This window comes from Oncorhynchus gorbuscha, linkage group LG19 (assembly GCF_021184085.1).
Source record: "Oncorhynchus gorbuscha isolate QuinsamMale2020 ecotype Even-year linkage group LG19, OgorEven_v1.0, whole genome shotgun sequence".
Lineage (NCBI taxonomy): Eukaryota > Metazoa > Chordata > Actinopteri > Salmoniformes > Salmonidae > Oncorhynchus > Oncorhynchus gorbuscha.
Window position 1 is genome coordinate 6,304,734 of NC_060191.1, and position 20,226 is coordinate 6,324,959.

At 44.2% G+C, this 20,226-nt stretch overlaps 1 protein-coding gene across 1 annotated transcript; it reads right to left on the reverse strand.

Moving 5' to 3' along the window:
* Positions 1-4,568: 4,568 nt before the first annotated feature.
* On the reverse strand, positions 4,569-18,193 carry LOC124005256 (ras-interacting protein 1-like). Its single transcript, XM_046314350.1, has 16 exons — positions 17,852-18,193; positions 16,801-16,931; positions 14,648-15,081; positions 13,693-13,953; positions 13,327-13,571; positions 13,046-13,219; positions 12,434-12,638; positions 11,826-12,124; positions 11,450-11,611; positions 11,032-11,072; positions 10,199-10,353; positions 9,768-9,880; positions 9,367-9,661; positions 8,828-8,991; positions 8,241-8,382; positions 4,569-6,202 (listed from the first exon to the last, which is right to left on the reverse strand). Exons 2-16 carry the CDS (start codon positions 16,929-16,931, stop codon positions 6,024-6,026), a joined length of 3,000 nt encoding a protein of 999 aa, XP_046170306.1. The 5' UTR covers positions 17,852-18,193; the 3' UTR covers positions 4,569-6,023.
* Between the last annotated feature and the right edge of the window lie 2,033 nt (positions 18,194-20,226).

The window sequence follows — 20,226 nt, forward strand, 5'->3', positions numbered from 1 at the left end:
TAACTCCTGTACCATGCTACTGAGATAGAAGAGCTAGAACTATAACTCCTGTACCAAGCTACTGAGATAGAAGAGATAGAACTATAACTCCTGTACCAAGCTACTGAGAAAGAAGAGGTAGAACTATAACTCCTGTACCAAGCTACTGAGAAATAAGAGGTAGAACTATAACTCCTGTACCAAGCTACTGAGAAAGAAGAGATAGAACTATAACTCCTGTACCAAGCTACTGAGAAAGAAGAGATAGAACTATAACTCCTGTACCAAGCTACTGAGAAAGAAGTGATAGAACTATAACTCATGTACCAAGCTACTGAGAAAGAAGAGGTAAAACTATATCTAATGTACCAAGCTAAAGAGAAGGAAGAGATAGAACTATAACTTCTGTACCAAGCTACTGAGAAAGAAGAGATAGAACTATAACTTCTGTACCAAGCTACTGAGAAAGAAGAGATAGAACTATAACTCCTGTACCAAGCTACTGAGAAAGAAGAGATAGAACTATAACTCCTGTACCAAGCTACTGAGAAAGAAGTGATAGAACTATAACTCATGTACCAAGCTACTGAGAAAGAAGAGGTAAAACTATATCTAATGTACCAAGCTAAAGAGAAGGAAGAGATAGAACTATAACTTCTGTACCAAGCTACTGAGAAAGAAGAGATAGAACTATAACTTCTGTACCAAGCTACTGAGAAAGAAGAGATAGAACTATAACTCCTGTATCAAGCTACTGAGAAAGAAGAGATAAAACTATAACTCCTGTACCAAGCTACTGAGAAAGAAGAGGTATAACTATAGCTCCTGTACCAAGCTACTGAGAAAGAAGAGATAGAACTATAACTCCTGTACCAAGCTACTGAGAAAGAAGAGATAGAACTATAACTCCTGTACCAAGCTACTGAGAAATAAGTGATAGAACTATAACTCATGTACCAAGCTACTGAGAAAGAAGAGGTAAAACTATATCTAATGTACCAAGCTAAAGAGAAAGAAGATATATAACTATAACTCCTGTATCAAGCTACTGAGAAAGAAGAGATAGAACTATAACTCCTGTACCAAGCTACTGAGATAGAAGAGATAGAACTATAACTCCTGTACCAAGCTACTGAGAAAGAAGAGATAGAACTATAACTCCTGTACCAAGCTACTGAGATAGAAGAGATAGAACTATAACTCCTGTACCAAGCTACTGAGAAAGAAGAGGTAGAACTATAACTCCTGTACCAAGCTACCTAGAAAAGGTAGAACTATAACGAATGTACCAAGCAACTGAGAAAGAAGAGGTAGAACTATAATTCCTGTACCAAGATACTGAGAAAGAAGAGGTAGAACTATAACTCCTGTACCAAGCTACTAAGAAAGAAGAGGTATAACTATAGCTCCTGTACCAAGCTACTGAGAAAGAAGAGGTAGAACTATAACTCATGTACCAAGCTACTGACAAAGAAGAGATAGAACTATAACTAATGTACCAAGCTACTGAGAATGAAGTGATAGAACTATAACTCATGTACCAAGCTACTGAGAAAGAAGAGGTAAAACTATATCTAATGTATCAAGATACTGAGAAAGAAGTGATAGAACTATAACTCCTGTACCAAGCTACTGAGAAAGAAGAGGTAGAACTATAGCTCCTGTACCAAGCTACTGACAAAGAGCAGGTAGAACTTTAGTTCCTGTACAAAGCTACTGAGATAGAAGAGGTAGAACTATAACTCCTGTACCATGCTACTGAGATAGAAGAGCTAGAACTATAACTCCTGTACCAAGCTACTGAGATAGAAGAGATAGAACTATAACTCCTGTACCAAGCTACTGAGAAAGAAGAGGTAGAACTATAACTCCTGTACCAAGCTACTGAGAAATAAGAGGTAGAACTATAACTCCTGTACCAAGCTACTGAGAAAGAAGAGATAGAACTATAACTCCTGTACCAAGCTACTGAGAAAGAAGTGATAGAACTATAACTCATGTACCAAGCTACTGAGAAAGATGAGGTAGAACTTTAGTTCCTGTACAAAGCTACTGAGATAGAAGAGGTAGAACTATAACTCCCGTACCAAGCTACTGAGATAGAAGAGGTAGAACTATAACTCCCGTACCAAGCTACTGAGATAGAAGAGGTAGAACTATAACTCCCGTACCAAGCTACTGAGAAAGAAGAGGTAGAACTATAGCTCATGTACCAAGCTACTGAGAAAGAACAGATAGAAGTATAACTCCTGTACCAAGCTACTGAGAAAGAAGAGGTAGAACTATAACTTCTGTACCAAACTACTGAGAAAGAAGAGGTAGAACTATAACTCCTGTATCAAGCTACTGAGAAGGAAGAGGTAGAACTGTAACTCCTGTACCAAGTAACTGAGAAAGTACATGAACACCAATCCTCCCTCTTAACCAAATCACCTCAGCCTCTATCACCAGATGTACAGCAACTGGGATTTCCCTGGACTCCAAACATTTACTGTAAATGTGTGAAAGTCACAATAGTGCCAACCTCAAATGATAGCCATCGTGAATCCGGTTCACACTACATGACACAGACACTCTCTCTGCTACTTGAGACTGACTCTGATGCGTTTCGCAATAAGGAAAATCACTGTGGCTCTAGTACCAACGCTACTACTACATTGGTCTGCTTAGTCTTCTCTCCCTTCCCTCTCTATCTCCCTCTCTATCTATCCATTCTGCTCTCTTCTGACTCAGCTGTTATGTAGGAAACCCTGTCCCTTTGAAGAGGGGAAGAATCTTTCATTACTGGACAGAAGCGAGAGAGAGAAGGAAGGAGGGAGATGATAGGGAGAGAATAACTGGTCCATTGTCTTCGCCCCCCTTCTCTTGCCCCCCTTCTCCCACCAATGATAATTGTCCTGAGCTAATTACAGAGAAACGCTCCAACAGGTGTGGAACCCTGCACCTGGGGACAGAGGTGTGTGTATGTGTGTGTGGGTGTGTGTGTGAGAGAGTATGAGAGAGAAAGAGTAAGAGAGAGAGAGAAAAGGAGAAAGAAGATAGTTCTCCCTGTATGTCTATTTACATCCATAAGACAGAATGTATGCACATATCAATTCAGCTGAATTTGTAGCTACTGGTGTGATGTATGTGTGTGTGTGTCGGTGTGCATATATGAATGTGTGAGTGTGTGTCACACACAGACTAATGACCAAACCTTAGACATGACACACATTCAAACTCAGACAGGGATCAGAGAGGTTAACTGTAGAGCATATAAACTGGACACAATATTACACAATCAGCACAGTGCAGTTACTCTCCCCTCCAGATCTATTTTCCATACATCTGGGTTAAATTACTGGAAAGTACAAATTTACACACACAGACACACATTCTCACTCACTCTCACTCATACACCACATTGAATTTCAAATGAGAGAGATTACAAAGTCACTTATTGATCAATTTAACCACATGGGCCTCTTAGAGATGATTCACAAGCTATAACTGACTTGAAGCAATAACATCGCGTGCATGTTTTTTGATAACAGCCGAGTAAGACAGAGACAGGACCCCAGTTAGAATTGGAGACGGTGACGATGATGTAAGTCCTTTCTCTCACAGGACTGTTTTTGGGCTTTTTACCATAAAAGCATTGAGCCAAAGTTGTTGACCGGAAGAACGGAAGAGGTTTGGCTATCAGCCAAAGCATTATAGGAAAAAACACGCACAACCTCTTGAGATTTGAGCTAAATACCACTTAATTAAGTTGTGGGAATTTGAGGATGCTCCAAAACTGAAGAAGAAAGATAAATTGACAGACTACTTTTTCCACTCTCACTAGGCTATTATGGGGAAGTAGGCTACTTTGTTTATTTAGAAATTCGGCATGAGTCTACTGAGGGACAACAAACCGTTAGGTTACTTACAGTAACATGGTTTATGAGACGCTCGCAAGCCGTCACACAAACAGATGTTACTCACACCACACGCTCTGACATCACTCGTCTGCTGCCCGTCCACGAAAACCGCGCACTAATTTCACTTAAACGAGCTACTGGCCATTTTATGAGACCAACTATCGGATATGGCGTATTAATGAAATAAAGAAACACACTGATTAGACTGCACACAGCCAGTTCAGCGTGTGTCATCACCGCACAGAGAGGAAATGAAAAATCTTACCCATTGCATTGGAGTCATTCTCTCTGACCCCTCAGACAGTTCACCTTGGCACAGCCAGGCATCATCGAGTGTGGTCGTCATCTGCTTCCTAAGCCACGGAAGCACCATCGTGCGTATGTTATGTCTATGTTGGAATAACCTATTAATCACACAGGAAATATGATATTTTGGAAATCAGGTTGATTGACAGGGACCCCCGCTAATTCCCTAGTCTAGTAACTGTTGAGTCATCATTCCAGGGGTTGACTGAGTGCTGCGTCGCCACCTTGTGGTCCTTTCATTCTGGCACCCCGGGTACAAAATGAGTCGGGACATTCACCTTTCCAGAACCTGTCTAGCTGTTGAGTTGTGTGGTACAATCAAAGTAAAAAACCAAACAAGGACAAAACAGCCATAACAAAGGAAACACTATGGACAGATCATAGGGTACCAACAGTTGATTTATAATATCAGCACAGTCAGTTAGAAATACAATACACATGGTAAAACAGTTTCCTTCATAGTGTTAGTGTTTACTTTGGTATACAATCTAATGTTCTGTGACAATACACATTTACTATATTCTTTATATGATAATATCTGTGAGCATCCATCCATCCAGTATAAAGCTGACCTACAGGGATATCCTTTACATAATAACATTGTCATACCATCATTTATGCTTCATTTTGCAGGACTTTTCTTTTTCAGGCAACCACTGCATTTCAGGCAATGAGTTACAAAACAAAGAGTGTTTAGAGAACAGTAAAAGAAGAGTTGTATTGTCTTACAGTTAGATAACTATTACATTGTGTTATGACTTTCTTTTGACAGTTGCCATTCCTCACACCAGTTACTATTCCTCACACCAGTCACTATTCCTCACACCAGTCACTATTCCTCACACCAGTTACTATTCCTCACACCAGTTACTATTCCTCACACCAGTTACTATTCCTCACACCAGTTGCCATTCCTCACATCAGTTACTATTCCTCACACCAGTTACTATTCCTCACACCAGTTGCCATTCCTCACACCAGTTACTATTCCTCACACCAGTTACTATTCCTCACACCAGTTACTATTCCTCACACCAGTTACTATTCCTCACACCAGTTGCCATTCCTCACACCAGTTACTATTCCTCACACCAGTTACTATTCCTCACACCAGTTGCCATTCCTCACATCAGTTACTATTCCTCACACCAGTTGCCATTCCTCACACCAGTTACTATTCCTCACACCAGTTACTATTCCTCACATCAGTTGCCATTCCTCACATCAGTTACTATTCCTCACACCAGTTGCCATTCCTCACACCAGTTACTATTCCTCACACCAGTTACTATTCCTCACACCAGTTGCCATTCCTCACATCAGTTGCCATTCCTCACACCAGTTACTATTCCTCACACCAGTTACTATTCCTCACACCAGTTACTATTCCTCACACCAGTTACTATTCCTCACACCAGTTACTATTCCTCACACCAGTTACTATTCCTCACACCAGTTGCCATTCCTCACACCAGTTACTATTCCTCACACCAGTTACTATTCCTCACACCAGTTGCCATTCCTCACATCAGTTGCCATTCCTCACACCAGTTACTATTCCTCACACCAGTTACTATTCCTCACACCAGTTACTATTCCTCACACCAGTTACTATTCCTCACACCAGTTGCCATTCCTATCCATTGCATCTGCCTTACGACAGGGGGTTCAATATAGTGTTAATATCAAAGTTGCCTGAGATGGATGAGATTGCCCCTAGATACTGATCAAGGGTCAGTTTTGTGTCTTTCCCCCTTCATGGTTGAGGCGGATGGTGAACTGATCCTAGAACTGTGCCTAAGGGTAGCTTCTACCCAGAGATGAACTTTCCAGCGCTCACAGCCTGGTCCTCTGATTGGCTGGCAGCTCATCCTGGTCGAGTCCCCACAGGAAGTTGCGCAGGCGTGTCACTTCCTTTTGTAGCTCGGGGCTGGGGATTGGCTGCGAGAGATCCAGCTGAGGCGTCTCATTTGGCAGGATGAGAGGGGGGTGGTCCAGGAAACTTTCGAAGATGTCTTGGACAGAAAAGCATGACTAGATATTTAGTGGTCTGAGATTCTTAGGAAGAAATCATACCCCTTCTATACATGTGTACTTACAATGTTCGGAATGTCTAAGGGCTGAATCCTGACTTGAGATCACAAACATTTTTTAATTGACATGAATGCATAATTTACATGAACATTCTACTTATCTCAAGTTTGCAGTTGTATCTAATGTTGTGTTCATAACCAAGTTGGAAGTTGTGAAGTCATAAATACCAGTTAGATGCATTCACATGCTTTAAACTCATTGAGAAACGCAGATTGGCTTCATCAACCAAATCAAATCAAATTTTAGTCACATGCGCCGAATACAACTGGTAGACCTTACAGTGAAATGCTTACTTACGAGACTTTAACCAACAGTGCAGTTTAAAAAATATATGGATAAGAATAAGAGATAAAAGTAACAAGTAATTAAAGAGCAGCAGTATAAAAATAACAATATATAAAGGGAGGTGCCGGTACAGAGTCAATGTGCGGGGGCACCGGTTAGTCGAGGTAGTATGTACATGTAGGTAGAGTTATTAAAGTGACTATGCATAGATGACAACAGAGTAGCAGTGGTGTGGAGAGGGGGGAGGCAATGCAAATAGTCTGGGTAGCCATTTGATTAGATGGTCAGGAGTCTTATGGCTTGGGGGTAGAAGCTGTTTAGAAGCCTCTTGGACCTAGACTTGGTGCTCTGGTACCGCTTGCCGTGTGGTAGTAAAGAGAACAGTCTATGACTAGGGTGGCTGGAGTCTTTGACAATTTGTAGGGCCTTCCTCTGACACCGCCTGATATAGAGGTCCTAGATGGCAGGAAGCTTGGCCCCAGTGATTTACTGGGCTGTTCGCACTACCCTCTGTCGTGCCTTGCGGTCGGAGGCCGAGCAGTTGCCATACCAGGCAGTTGATGGTGCAGCTGTAGAACCTTTTGAGGATCCCATGCCAAATCTTTTCAGTCTCCTGAGGGGGAATAGGTTTTGTCGTGTCTTCACAACTGTCTTGGTGTGCTTGGATCATGTTAGTTTGTTGGTAATGTGGACACCAAGGAACTTGAAGCTCTCAACCTGCTCCACTGCAGCCCCATCGATGAGAATGGGGGCGTGTTCGGCCCTCTTTTTCCTGTAGTCCACAATCATCTCATTTGTCTTGATCACGTTGAGGGAGAGGTTGTTGTCCTGGCACCACACGGCCTGGTCTCTGACTTCCTCCTTTTAGGCTGTCTCGTCGTTGTCGGGGATCAGGCCTACCACTGTTGTGTCATCTGCAAATTTAATGATGGTGTTGAAGTCGTGCCTGGTAGTGCAGTCATGAGTGAACAGGGAGTACAGGAGGGGGCTGAGCACGCACCCCTGAGGGGCCCCTGTGTTGAGGATCAGCGTTGTGGATGTGTTGTTACCTACCCTTACCACCTGGGGGCGGCCCGTCCGGAAGTCTAGGATCCAGTTGCAGAGGGGGGGTTCAGTCCCAGGGTTCTTAGCTTGTTGATGAGCTTTGAGGGCACTATGGTGTTGAACGCTGAACTGTAGTCAACGAATAGCATTCTCACATAGGTGTTCCTTTTTTCCAGGTGGGAAAGGGCAGTGTTGAGTGCAATAGAGACTGCATCATCTGTGGATCTGTTGGGGCGGTATGCAAATTGGAGTGGGTCTAGGGTCTAGCCAAGAGGCTTCTAACCATAATCTAAAATTATAGCCATCATGCTTGTAATCAAATTATAGTTTTCAAAAACCATATTAATAGATTGCTATTTATAATAAATGTTTTGTTGTTACATTTATCTACCGAAAATGCTGTTATCGAAGTCTATTCCTTAGTAGGTGATGTCAGAGTGGGAGAGAAGTCGGAGCTCAGGGATGATAGACGAGTTTCCCACTAGTAATTACTAGTTAGAGGACAGTTCACATGGATTTATTCCCAGTCGTATATGGTAAATACTACCTTCACACTTGGTTATGAATGCAGCATTAGCTCCTACATAATGACCTTCCAGGACTCCCAACTCCTCCCCTCTCGTGTCTTACCTCCACTGAGCTCCGTCCCAGGGGGAGGGGCCCAGGAGGTCGGTGGAGCTCTGGCCGGTCCCAGCTTGTAATTGGTCAGCAGATGGTGCAGCTGGGTGGGGCTTAGCAAGGCATGGTCCTCCTGTAGGCTGGCCCAGGATGACTGGCGGAGGAGAGACAAGAGAACAACCATTGAGCAACAAAACAGAGAAGGAGGAAAAGTGGACGATATCAGCAATGTCTACAACAGATGGGATGCCAAATCTAAAATCTACCCCTAGCCCCTTGTCACCTCTAGATGACCCCTTATATCTGAATATAACTAAATGGGTGTGAACAAATTAATGGAAAAACGTGTATATCTGGCTTCCTAGAGCGGTTATCATGCCTATCTGATCCAATCAGCTTTAGGAGAAGGCATCAGGAAGTGTCTAGAGGTAGGGGCTAGGGGTGGATGTGTGATAAGTCAAATAGGTTTAGAGGAAGAACAACACAACAACAAAAACAATGAGACCAAAACATGATTCTTTATCCAGAATGTTTTGATTTGGGTCATTATCTTGCTAAATCGACTGATTGTTAACTGGCTAAACCAGCATTATTTATACCTGGATGAGGCGGGTCTTAGGGACGCACAGGAAATTGACTGTGACGGACAGCTTCTTCAGGAACTCAGAGGCGATATCTCCAAGTCCCGCGCCCTGCAGCCAGTCCAGAACCAGGTCCAGGTTTGTACGGATCTGGACCGCTCTAGACCAGGAGAACAGACCATCTGAGAGAGGGAGGGAGAGAGGGTGGAGGAGACAGAAAGAGAGAGAGAAGCGGAAGAAGAGACAGAAAGAGAGAGAGAAGAGGAAGAAGAGACAGAAAGAGAGGGAGTGTGTGTGTGTGTGTGTGTTAGTGCACATCTGAACCAGGGTTGGAAAGTTCAAGTTATTTCAGAGCCGCACCCAGATTCTCTGTCTCGCTGTGCTTGGTAGCGCTCATCCCCTTACGACCTCTGCACTAAATGGTTCGTGCACAAACAATGGCTTGCGTAGCGGAAAGCAATTTCTGCATGTGTAATGTGGAACCCACTTAGCTCATGACGCAGCTTCCTCAGACCAACCCCTGACCTTGGACCCCAGTATTACCCCTGCCCTCTCACCTCTCTCCAGCAGTGTGTTGAGCAGGGAGGTGTTGGTGAAGAAGAAGAGGTAGCCGAAGGTTTGGGAGGTGAGTGGGGGGGAGAGGCAGGCCTCCCGGGACAGCATCAGGGAGCAGCGGTACACCTCCACCAGTCCAGCCACCGTAGGGGGGAGGGAGGACACGTCTTCCCCCTCTCCCTCCCCTCCACCACCCTCACCCCCATCCATCTCCCTACCCTCATCTCTCTCCTTCTCTTTCTCCGGGCTGGAGAAAGGGTTGTTGTCCAGGAGAGCTGGCAGGAGGGAGTACAGTGTCTGACAGAGTGACAGAGAGAGAGATGAATTCATGTATTGATCGGGATATAATTATGTACGGTAACTTGATTGTGTCTTGAGTGTGAGGTAACTCAACCTCCCTCACCTTTGTGAGGTGGTACACGCACTGCTGGAAGGTGTGCATTATCACGTCATCAAGCTGCGCCAGGGCCTCGGAGCAGGTGTCCAGGTCAGCTGACAACACCGGGTCACCAGGAGCTGAGGGTAAATATATATGCATTAACTTCTAACTACTGTCATATAACTACTATTATTGCAGAACAATCCAAAATATATTTAACTTCTCAATGACGAAACTAACTCTTGTTTTGACTACTGTGGGGCTAAATTATGATAGCAGGAATGTCACACAGGAAGAGGAAGACAGAAAGATACAACAGCCATGTGATGTCAAAAAGAGTGATAAGGTTGATATTACAAAATGCTTTTATTGTAGAAAGAAGCTTTTTGGCAGATGATCGATGGTGATCTGCATTGATCAAGAGGAAACAGACTCTTATGACACAGGTGTCTCACCCTCAAACTCCCAGTCTCTCTCCATGGCCTCAGCTTTGACCTGGAAGAAGTTGAGGAGCTCTGTGGCATTGGACATCCAGAACATCAGAGGTCGAAGGTCAGAGGACAGCTTCTGAGCACTGGGCGCACTCAGTTCAACCTCCTGCTCTGTGGAACTGGACCGACCAGACCAGAACAGAACACACAGTGTTATAGAAGTTGTTGTCACTATCTATCTCAAGGAGTTACAGCAAGTCCTTGATCTATTTTAATGAGCATGCAGTGACTGGGTTCAGTAACACTTTATTTGCATAGTCCATCTGCAGATGCTCTACAGACTATCAGTAACATTTCAACAAACTGTCTACTAACCCTAACCTAATCCTCAATTTAACCCTTATCCTAGTCCTTGTTCTAAACTTAACCCTAACCTTAGCATGCAGTTACTTATCAACAGATAGTTTGTTGATAATATGACCATATGCAGAGCATCTACAGAAGGACAATCCAGACTATCCAAATAAAGTGTGACCCAGGGTCCCACTACATCTGATTTCATCTGTTAACTGCTATTCACTTGGGATAACATCTGCTAAATAAACATTCATATTAATAGATATTTGTGTACAGTATTAGTTTATTAGTATCATATACAGTTTATACTTTGTGTAAATGTCACATATTTTAATCATGAATCCTTGCATAATGCTAAATAGTATCTGCATGTTCATCACATTATTTACAGACACACAAGCTGGACAATCACTTCTCTTGATTCCCCCTAATACAGCCCTAAGGGAAGTTCCAAACACAGGAAACAGCTGAAATATGACGTTGAGCAGAAATGATCTTACTTTTGCGTGGGATGCTTATCCCCAAATTCCTTAATGTTGTCCTGTAAAAGAGTTGGAGAGGGAAGAGAGGACATGAGAGGAGAGACACGTCTCAGCTTAGTGGCAGAAGTGGAGAAGGGGGGATTACAAAGTCTGGACAGGCCACCAGGACAATTACAACACAGTTTCCAGAAGGAAGTGACAGCTTATCCCCAGTTCTGTTCATCTACAGTGACAGGCATCTGTCTGTCTGAATGAATCCCTGTTCACAGTCTACAGGGTTTCAGAGAAAGACGTGTCAGTCTGGGGCTGGCTTTATAGCACTTTACAACACTATTTTATCTGGTGTGGATCTTTCTGTGTCAGTCTTGACTGAGCTATGGCTAGTTAGCGTTATTACAACTGAGATGATCCTAGACAGTTTTTCAAATGAACTCACCCAAACGATCCCTTTGATCTGATTGGCTGCTTTCAGCAGCAACTGAGGCGTGAGGGCGGGATCCAGGTGTTTGGAGGCATGGTCAATCATGATTGACAGGAGAAAGGCTGGGGCTAAAGGCCCACCCTCTGAGTCTGGAGAGGAGTTCTTAGAGATTATCTCCTGATGGAGAAAGAGTGAGAAACAGTGGCTTTAATTTATGGTCTTGTTTCAGCTCATATCAACCAAGAAAGTAATATATGTGGTAACAATGGATACTTTAAGTTTCAGGTACATCCCTCCACTTATATAACACAGTTCTCTACTCTAATCTGTAGCAGACAGGTAGCAGACACAGTGGTGTAACTAACAGACACTGGGGTCTTTCTTCTCTCACCTGTAGCAGAGCGTCAGCGTGGCGGGGCTGGAACCGCAGCAGAGCCTCAGTGGAACCCAGGTACTGCCTCAACGCTTCCTGTCTGTCCACCAATCCCGAGAGGCAGCAGGTGGAGGGAACGTCGGCTTGCCAAGGCAGCGCCAATGCTAGCGGAGGGGCCGGGGTCACGCGGGGGTCACGATACAGGAAGAGAAAATGACCTCCTATGCCAATCACGTCCCCAGGTTTAAGCCCCGCCTCGCGGTAGAGAGCTTCTCCGTTGTGTGTGACGGATCCTCCTCTGAAGGGACGCATCAGAGCTGGGGGGAGAGAGAAAATGGTTGATTAACTAGTAACACTATAATTGAAGCTCTGCTCATAAACTGCTTATAAAAAAGGTATGACAGGTTTCTAACCATATATAAGGGGGTATCAAGAAGTGTCTAGTGGGAGGATCTCTAGAGGTTGATTGTGGACAGGGAAATACTGTAAAATCAGGTTGGATAGATGTAAGCACATATGGAAAAGGCTCCCTATTTTGCAGGCACATTTCTGTTTGTTGAGGTCTGCAAACATCACAGGAGTAGGGCCAGGATTTAGGACTAGGGTTGTTTGTGGACCAGGCCTACCTTGCCCAGGGGGAGCGTTGGGTACGGCTGAGTCTCTCCTGACCAACAGGTGCCTGGCCAGCATGTCTGGAGCAGAGAGGAACGTTTCCACCTTCAGAGGCCTCTTCCCCTTCCTCTCCCTTTCTCTGTCCTTCTCTCTCTCCCTCATCGTTGGCTTCCGCCCAAAAACGTGTGTGTGCCCTGCCATGATGTACAAAACAAAGTCCTGTAGAAAACACAGAAAACACACACAGAGGAGAACGGAAGAAGGAAATAAAGAAAGAAAGAGAGAAGGGAGTTTGTTATCATCTGAAGGACATGGTTATGATAAGGGGACATCTTGGAGATCTTAAGTTGTGCGGAGGTCAGGAGATAAGGTATGAAGTATGTCACAGTTTGCTACAATGAAGACCTGTGTGAGGTCACTGTGAGAGATGGAGTGATGTACACAGTGGGGTTGTGTGTGTCTACAAAGGTATTGTGTTGCTGTGACTCTGTTTTGTGCTCAGGGTTGAATGGGAAAGGCTGGGGAAGGGTTGGAAACAGTGATGGTATGTGGCGATTAGGGAAATGCAGGTATGATGTCATGTTCAGGGTGTGTGTGTGTGATCATCTGGGAGGCGCAGGTCTAACCTTGCTCTGGTCGTAGCCCTGCAGCAACAAGAAGTAGGGTCGGTCTGTGGGCGGGAGGATCAGGCTCTGTGACATCACTTCCAGGTCGCAGGCTGAGTAGTCTTTCTCCTCCTCCACTGCTTTGTCTGCTTTGTTCCTCCGCTCCACCTCGTCTCTGACCTTTGACCTCATCATCTAAGACAGAGGGAGGAGTCTTTATGGTCAGACTGCTGCACTGCTGAGATTAGGTGGGGTTGCCCTGTTTCTATCATGTTGCAATATGTGTTGAAACGCATCCTCACCTCTCCGTGCTCCAATGGAGCTATCATGCTCACAATGTTCTTCCTGTCCTGAAGTACTGCACTGTTGTTAGGGTGGTTTCCGGAGCGACGGGGGTCATTGCCGATGTGGTTTCCTTGGCGACGCCTCAGGCTGAGGTTCATGTCGCTGATGCTCCTCCTGAGTTCCGAGTTCCGTCCTCGATGACCTCGCTCTCCCTCCTCAGCCCCGCCCCCCGACTGTATGCGGCTCCGCCTCCAACGTACACCTGTTACCACAACAACCAGACATATCATTAAAAACAAAGAAACTACACTTTTGACTGGATGACTGTAGGAAACCCCAGATGTAAGAGCTGGTCATCTAGAGACTCTATATTGTCCTTTTACCTGTGTGGTTCTCCCCTTCCCTCTCTCGCTCCTTCTCTTTCTCCCTCTCCTCTCTTTCGTAGTCGTCCCGCCTCTGGATCTCAAAGCGGCGTTCAAACCCCTCCTTGGGCCGCCACATGTCCACCAATAGCAGTGGGCATTCCCATTCAGCCACGCCCCTACGACACTCTGTCTCCCATTGGAAGGCTCCATCTGGTTGCTGGATGGGCTTTCCAATGACATCACACAACAGGAAGTCTTCCGGGCTGTGTTTCTGCAGGGCTAGGAGAGGGAGGCAGGGCGACCAGGCAAATTTTTTCCCTATGAATATGACTTGCATAAAGTGGACATTATTGCTCAATTGAGGTGTTCACAGCTGTGGTTTATTTACTGGAACAATTCTGGCTAGGTGCCTGACTTCATGGTGCAATGAAATGTGTCAACAAGGAATATGAAAACCAGGAAGCCACTGGCCCTTTCTCTACAGTTACCGTCCTTTTCTGTCCTTTTGCCATGACAGGCATAGGCTACATACTGAAAGTCCCAAAGCATTTGGCTATAATAGTTATTGTGTGGTAATCATACAATCATACAATCTCCTCCCTTTCTCTCTTTCTGCCTCTTACCTGCATCGTCCATCTCCTCCCTCTCTCTCTTCCTGCCTCTTACCTGCATCGTCCGTCTCCTCCCTCTCTCTCTCTTTCTGCCTCTTACCTGCATCGTCCGTCTCCTCCCTCTCTCTCTTTCTGCCTCTTACCTGCATCGTCCGTCTCCTCCCTCTCTCTCTCTTTCTGCCTCTTACCTGCATCGTCCGTCTCCTCCCTCTCTCTCTTTCTGCCTCTTACCTGCATCGTCCGTCTCCTCCCTCTCTCTCTTTCTGCCTCTTACCTGCATCATCCGTCTCCTCCCTCTCTCTCTTTCTGCCTCTTACCTGCATCGTCCGTCTCCTCCCTCTCTCTCTCTTTCTGCCTCTTACCTGCATCGTCCGTCTCCTCCCTCTCTCTCTCCGTATAGCGGGTGATGACCTGGGCGATGAGCTGTTTGGCTGTAGAGTGGGCGGTGGCCAGCAAAGAGCGGTAGTTAGCCCCACTAGACAGAGCATCCCCATAGATCTTGATGAGGCCTGGGGCTGTGGAGGAGGCAGAGGGCAGGTAGTGGTGGGAGGAAGGGGCAGCAGAGTGGGCCCACACCTCCCTCTCCTTCTCCCCTATGGCCTTGTCTCGGTCACTGTTGGAGCGCCCCCTCAGGAAGAGGTGGGAAAGACGCTTGGTGCGGGACTGGGGCCCGGCGGGACGGGGCCGGAGGAAGGCCGGAGAGGGAGAGGGGGATGGGGGAGCGAGGGAGGGGGTGGAGATGGAGAGGGAAGATGGGGCCTCGTGGAGGGACGCTGCGTCAGAGCTGGTGGTGGACCTAGTGAGGGAGAAGGAGAGGAGGGGGAAAGAAAGAGAGGGGAAGTCAGCTGTGAGTTATGGTTGACAGAACTGAACATAGACAATATTAACTGCTAGAAAACGATCACAAGATTCAAGGAACACTGCATGACATGAAACACATGACCATACAATCAAATTAGTCCATAACGAACTGTTGTCTTGGTTAATTTATTGTATGCAAAAAGATGTCACACACTTAACTTGAATGTGGCTGGAGATATAGTGAGGAGGACTGAAGGATAAACAAACTGAATACAGAACAAACTGAAAAGACAGTGAGTCAGCAGACCAACAGGCAGACAGACCGAAAAGACCAATGGAGTTAAGAGACCTGGGATAATGTGTGATTAGTTGAGTCAGATGTGTTAGTGCTGGACTAGAACAAAATCATTGAGAATCAACATTGGACTAAGTGACATTGAGGTACTGTACATACATTTGAAGTTGGAAGTTTACATACACTTAGGTTGGAGTCATTAAAACTTGTTTTCAACCACTCCACAAATTTGTTGTTAACAAACTATAGTTTTGGCAAGTCAGTTAGGACATCTACTTTGTGCATGAGACAAGTCATTTTCCAACAATTGTTTATAGACAGATTTTTTCACTTATAATTCAACGTATCACAATTCCAGTGGGTCAGAAGTTTACATACACTAGGTTGACTGTGCCTTTAAAAAGCTTGGAAAAGTCCAGAAAATTATGTCATGGCTTTAGAAGCTTCTGATAGGCTAATTGACATCATTTGAGTCAATTGGAGGTGTACCTGTGGATGTATTTCAAGGCCTACCTTCAAACTCAATGCAAGCAACAGAAACAACAGAAATCAGCAAAGACCTCAGAAAATATATTGTAGATCTCCACAAGTCTGGTTCATCCTTGGGAGCAATTTCCAAATGCCTGAAGGTACCACATTCATCTGTACAAACAATAGTAAGCAAGTATAAACACTATGGGACCACGCAGCCATCATACCACTCCAGAAGGCGACGCGTTTTGTCTCCTAGAGATGAATGTACTTTGGTGCAAAAAGTGCAAATCAATCCCAGAACAACAGCAAAGGACCTTGTGAAGATGCTGGAGGAAACAGGTACAAAAGTATCTATATCCACAGCTAAATTAGTACTATATAACCTGAAAGGCTATATAGTACACCATCCCATCCCAACCATAAAGCACGGGGGTGGCAGCATCATGTTGTGGGGGTGTTTGCTGCTGGAGAGACTGGTACACTTCATAAAATAGGTGGCATCATGAGGCAGGAAAATTTGTGGGAAAAACTGAAAAAGCGTGTGCGAGCAAGGAGGTCTACAAACCTGACTCAGTTACACCAGCTCTGTCAGGAGGAATGGGTCAAAATTCACCCGACTTATTGTGAAGCTTGTGGAAGGCTATCTGAAACGTTTGACCCAAGTTAACAATTTAAAGGCAATGCTACCAAATACTAATTGAGTGTATGTAAAATTCTGACCCACTGGGAATGTGATGAAAGAAATAAAAGCTGAAATAAATCATCCTCTCTACTATTATTCTGACATTTCACATTCTTAATATAAAGTGGTGATCCTAACTGACCTAAGACAGGGAATTTGTACTATGATTAAATGTCAGGAATTGTGAAAATCTGAGTTCAAATGTATTTGGCTAAGGAGTATGTAAACTTCCAACTTCAACTGTAGGTAGCAGAGAGACTGACTTGACAGAGACAGCGCTGGGCCAGCGGCCCCCCAGCTTGGCAAAGTGTTTCCTGGGAGAGTTGATCCACAGACCCACAGGGAAATGGAGCTTCCTGAAGCGAGGACTGTCAGTCCCCTCCATCTGATCCATCTGAGAACCAACGAGAGAGAGAGATAAAGGTATTGTGTAATGTGAGAACTCAAAGAACACAGATCAAATGTTCATAATCTTTGAGTTAATTAATTTAGATGTGTGTGGACTATACTGCTTTACATTATATTCACGTGGGCCTGAAACAGGCCCTTGATATATTTGGACATAAATCAAAGGTTGAATTATCAGGGGGAAGAAGACATCTTCCTCCAAACAACCCAACTAGGGGTATGTAATCCTTAAATTGTCAAATAATGAATAGTTTAAGGTCATCATCATGAATAGTTTGAGATCCTCCGGATCCTTGTAGAATTGTTCATTGCTACACACCAAAGCAATTTGGCTGTGGAAGTGATTGTTGCCCCCCATTGTTACAAAACTTATTATAATAATTGAAATGGTAGATAGGTTACACCTGGCTCAAATCATCTCAAATTCTTACGTTACAGCACTGTAAATGACATCTTTGTCACAAAGGGACTCTAAATTGAATGTGTGTCATTCCTCCTTATCCAAACAGGAAGTGTATTGTACAGGCCTCAGATCCAGTTGTCATGTTGAAAGGGAAATCCCCACTCTTTAGGTCAATACATGTCTGTCCCTCAGCCTACAACTAGGAGTAGAATGAAATCACCCTTAGACACTGACCTAAGGTCAGTCTGAAGTTTTCACTTGAATGTAGAGTTTGGGGAGGGAAAACTGATATTAAGATCTGTGCTTAGGGGCAGCTTCAATCCTTCTAAAATGATGTGTCAAACTGAACATATCAGCAATATTTTATGGTGGAAAATGATCAACATTGTGATCTCTAGCTTATCATGGATGACAGCTCAAATGTTAAAAAATGTCATGGAAAAGTAACGAACCAATGCAACACAATAGGCCCTCTACAATAAAAGCGTTTTGAAAGTACTTACCGAGAAAGACTGCAGTTCCCTCTTCGTATAAGTATTTTATTAGTCCTTCTCAACAGAAAAAAACAAAATGGTTAAAAACAACTTTGTATTTTCCTTTTTCCCCAAGACAAAAACTCCATTTTCAAAACGTCTATCTGTGCCACAGGTATCTCTCTTTCTCTCGAACACGTTCTCTTCATCAATATAGTCTCTTTAAAATCAGAACATATTTTTCTCCACTCTCTCTCTTTTTCTTTGTGTTTTCTGTCTGTCTTCTAGGTAATGGTGGTAAGGGCTCCTTCTCTCTCTTTCTCTGCCTCTGTAGGTCTATAGATAGAGAAACAGGCCCATTGTTCTAAGTGACAGAATTTCCTTCCTTCATGCTGGACAACACCTATATCCTGAGAGAGAGAGAGAGAGAGAGAGAGAGAGAGAGAGAGAGAGAGAGAGAGAGAGAGAGAGAGAGAGAGAGAGAGAGAGAGAGCAAATGGGGAGATTATTTTGTGATGCACACACTTGCTGGCCGCTTGTACCCTCCCTGGACATACTGTATATACTGTACATACACACTATAAAGAGATAAGACTAGGAATAGAGAATGGGGGAGGGGTTAATCCAGCATTCCCCTGTCTGCCCCAAGCACACATGCACACTGGTCGGATTCCGTTAGACCATTGTCTTTGTCATTAGAGTGCTTTGGAGTGCTGGGGTTGGGTACGGAGAAGATGGGGTGGGGGTGGAGGATGGGGCGGGGACTGGGGGGGCAGTGAGAATCTGTGATTAATTTGGACAACTAATTACTTTAACACAGCCACTGAGTGAAAAGGGGTTTATGCTCCCAGCTTAAAAATGATAGCAGTCAGTCAGAACGTATACCCTTTGTCTAGTTGTCCACAGGAATGTTGCTTTTAAAGTGTAGTCCAGAGTTCAGATCTTTGATTGCCCAAGAAATTACATTGTAGTGCATCAAGAAACAGGCCTATAATGTTTTCTAGAAAAGGACATACTTTGAGCAGCAGGTTTTTGCTGAAAAGTGGAAGAAGGAAACAGTGAGACAGGAAGTCAGAGAAAGAGGGACACCTGTGGCCTCTGACCTTGTCTACAACAGGAAGATGGTGATAGGAAAAGAGAGGACAGGCAGGGAGAGAGGGGGAGCAAGAACAGGAGAAAGAGAGAAAGTTACATTGGATTCATCAAAATATCTAAGACTACTATAATATCATATACAGTGCCTTGCGAAAGTATTCGGCTCCCTTGAACTTTGCGACCTTTTGCCACATTTCAGGCTTCAAACATAAAGATGTAAAAGTGTATTTTTTTGTGAAGAATCAACAACAAGTGGGACACAATCATGAAGTGGAACGACATTTATTGGATATTTCAAGCTTTTTTAACAAATCAAAAACTGAAAAATTGGGCGTGCAAAACTATTCAGCCCCTTTACTTTCAGTGGAGCAAACTCTCTCCAGAAGTTCAGTGAGGATCTCTGAATGATCCAATGTTGACCTAAATGACTAATGATGATAAATACAATCCACCTGTGTGTAATCAAGTCTCCGTATAAATGTACCTGCACTGTGATAGTCTCAGAGGTCCGTTAAAAGTGCAGAGAGCATCATGAAGAACAAGGAACACACCAGGCAGGTCCGAGATACTGTTGTGAAGAAGTTTAAAGCCGGATTTGGATACAAAAAAGATTTCCCAAGCTTTAAACATCCCAAGGAGCACTGTGCAAGCGATAATATTGAAATGGAAGGAGTATCAGACCAATGCAAATCTACCAAGACCTGGCCGTCCCTCTAAACTTTCAGCTCATACAAGGAAAAGACTGATCAGAGATGCAGCCAAGAGGCCCATGATCACTCTGGATGAACTGCAGAGATCTACAGCTAAGATGGGAGACTCTGTCCATAGGACAACAATCAGTCGTATATTGCAAAAATCTGGCCTTTATGGAAGAGTGGCAAGAAGAAAGCCTTTTCTTAAAGATATCCATAAAAAGTGTTGTTTAAAGTTTGCCACAAGCCACCTGGGAGACACACCAAACATGTGGAAGAAGGTGCTCTGGTCAGATGAAACCAAAATATAACTTTTTGGCAACAATGCAAAACGTTATGTTTGGCGTAAAAGCAACACAGCTCATCACCATGAACACACCATCCCCACTGTCAAACATGGTGGTGGCAGCATCATGGTTTGGGCCTGCTTTTCTTCAGCAGGGACAGGGAAGATGGTTAAAATTGATGGGAAGATGGATGGAGCCAAATACAGGTCTGCAAAAGACCTGAGACTGGGACGGAGATTTGTCTTCCAACAAGACAATGATCCAAAACATAAAGCAAAATCTACAATGGAATGGTTCAAAAATAAACATATCCAGGTGTTAGAATGGCCAA

Bases quoted from the DNA above. Each gene is read 5' to 3' on its own strand.
- LOC124005256 (XM_046314350.1), bottom strand. From the start codon at position 16,931: ATGGATCAGATGGAGGGGACTGACAGTCCTCGCTTCAGGAAGCTCCAT. The intron at 12,125-12,433 runs GTAGGCCTGGTC...CTCTCCCCCCAG, and splicing joins CAACGCTCCCCCTGGGCAAG to CTCTGATGCGTCCCTTCAGA. The intron at 6,203-8,240 runs GTAAGACACGAG...TTTCTGTCCAAG, and splicing joins TGGGACGGAGCTCAGTGGAG to ACATCTTCGAAAGTTTCCTG.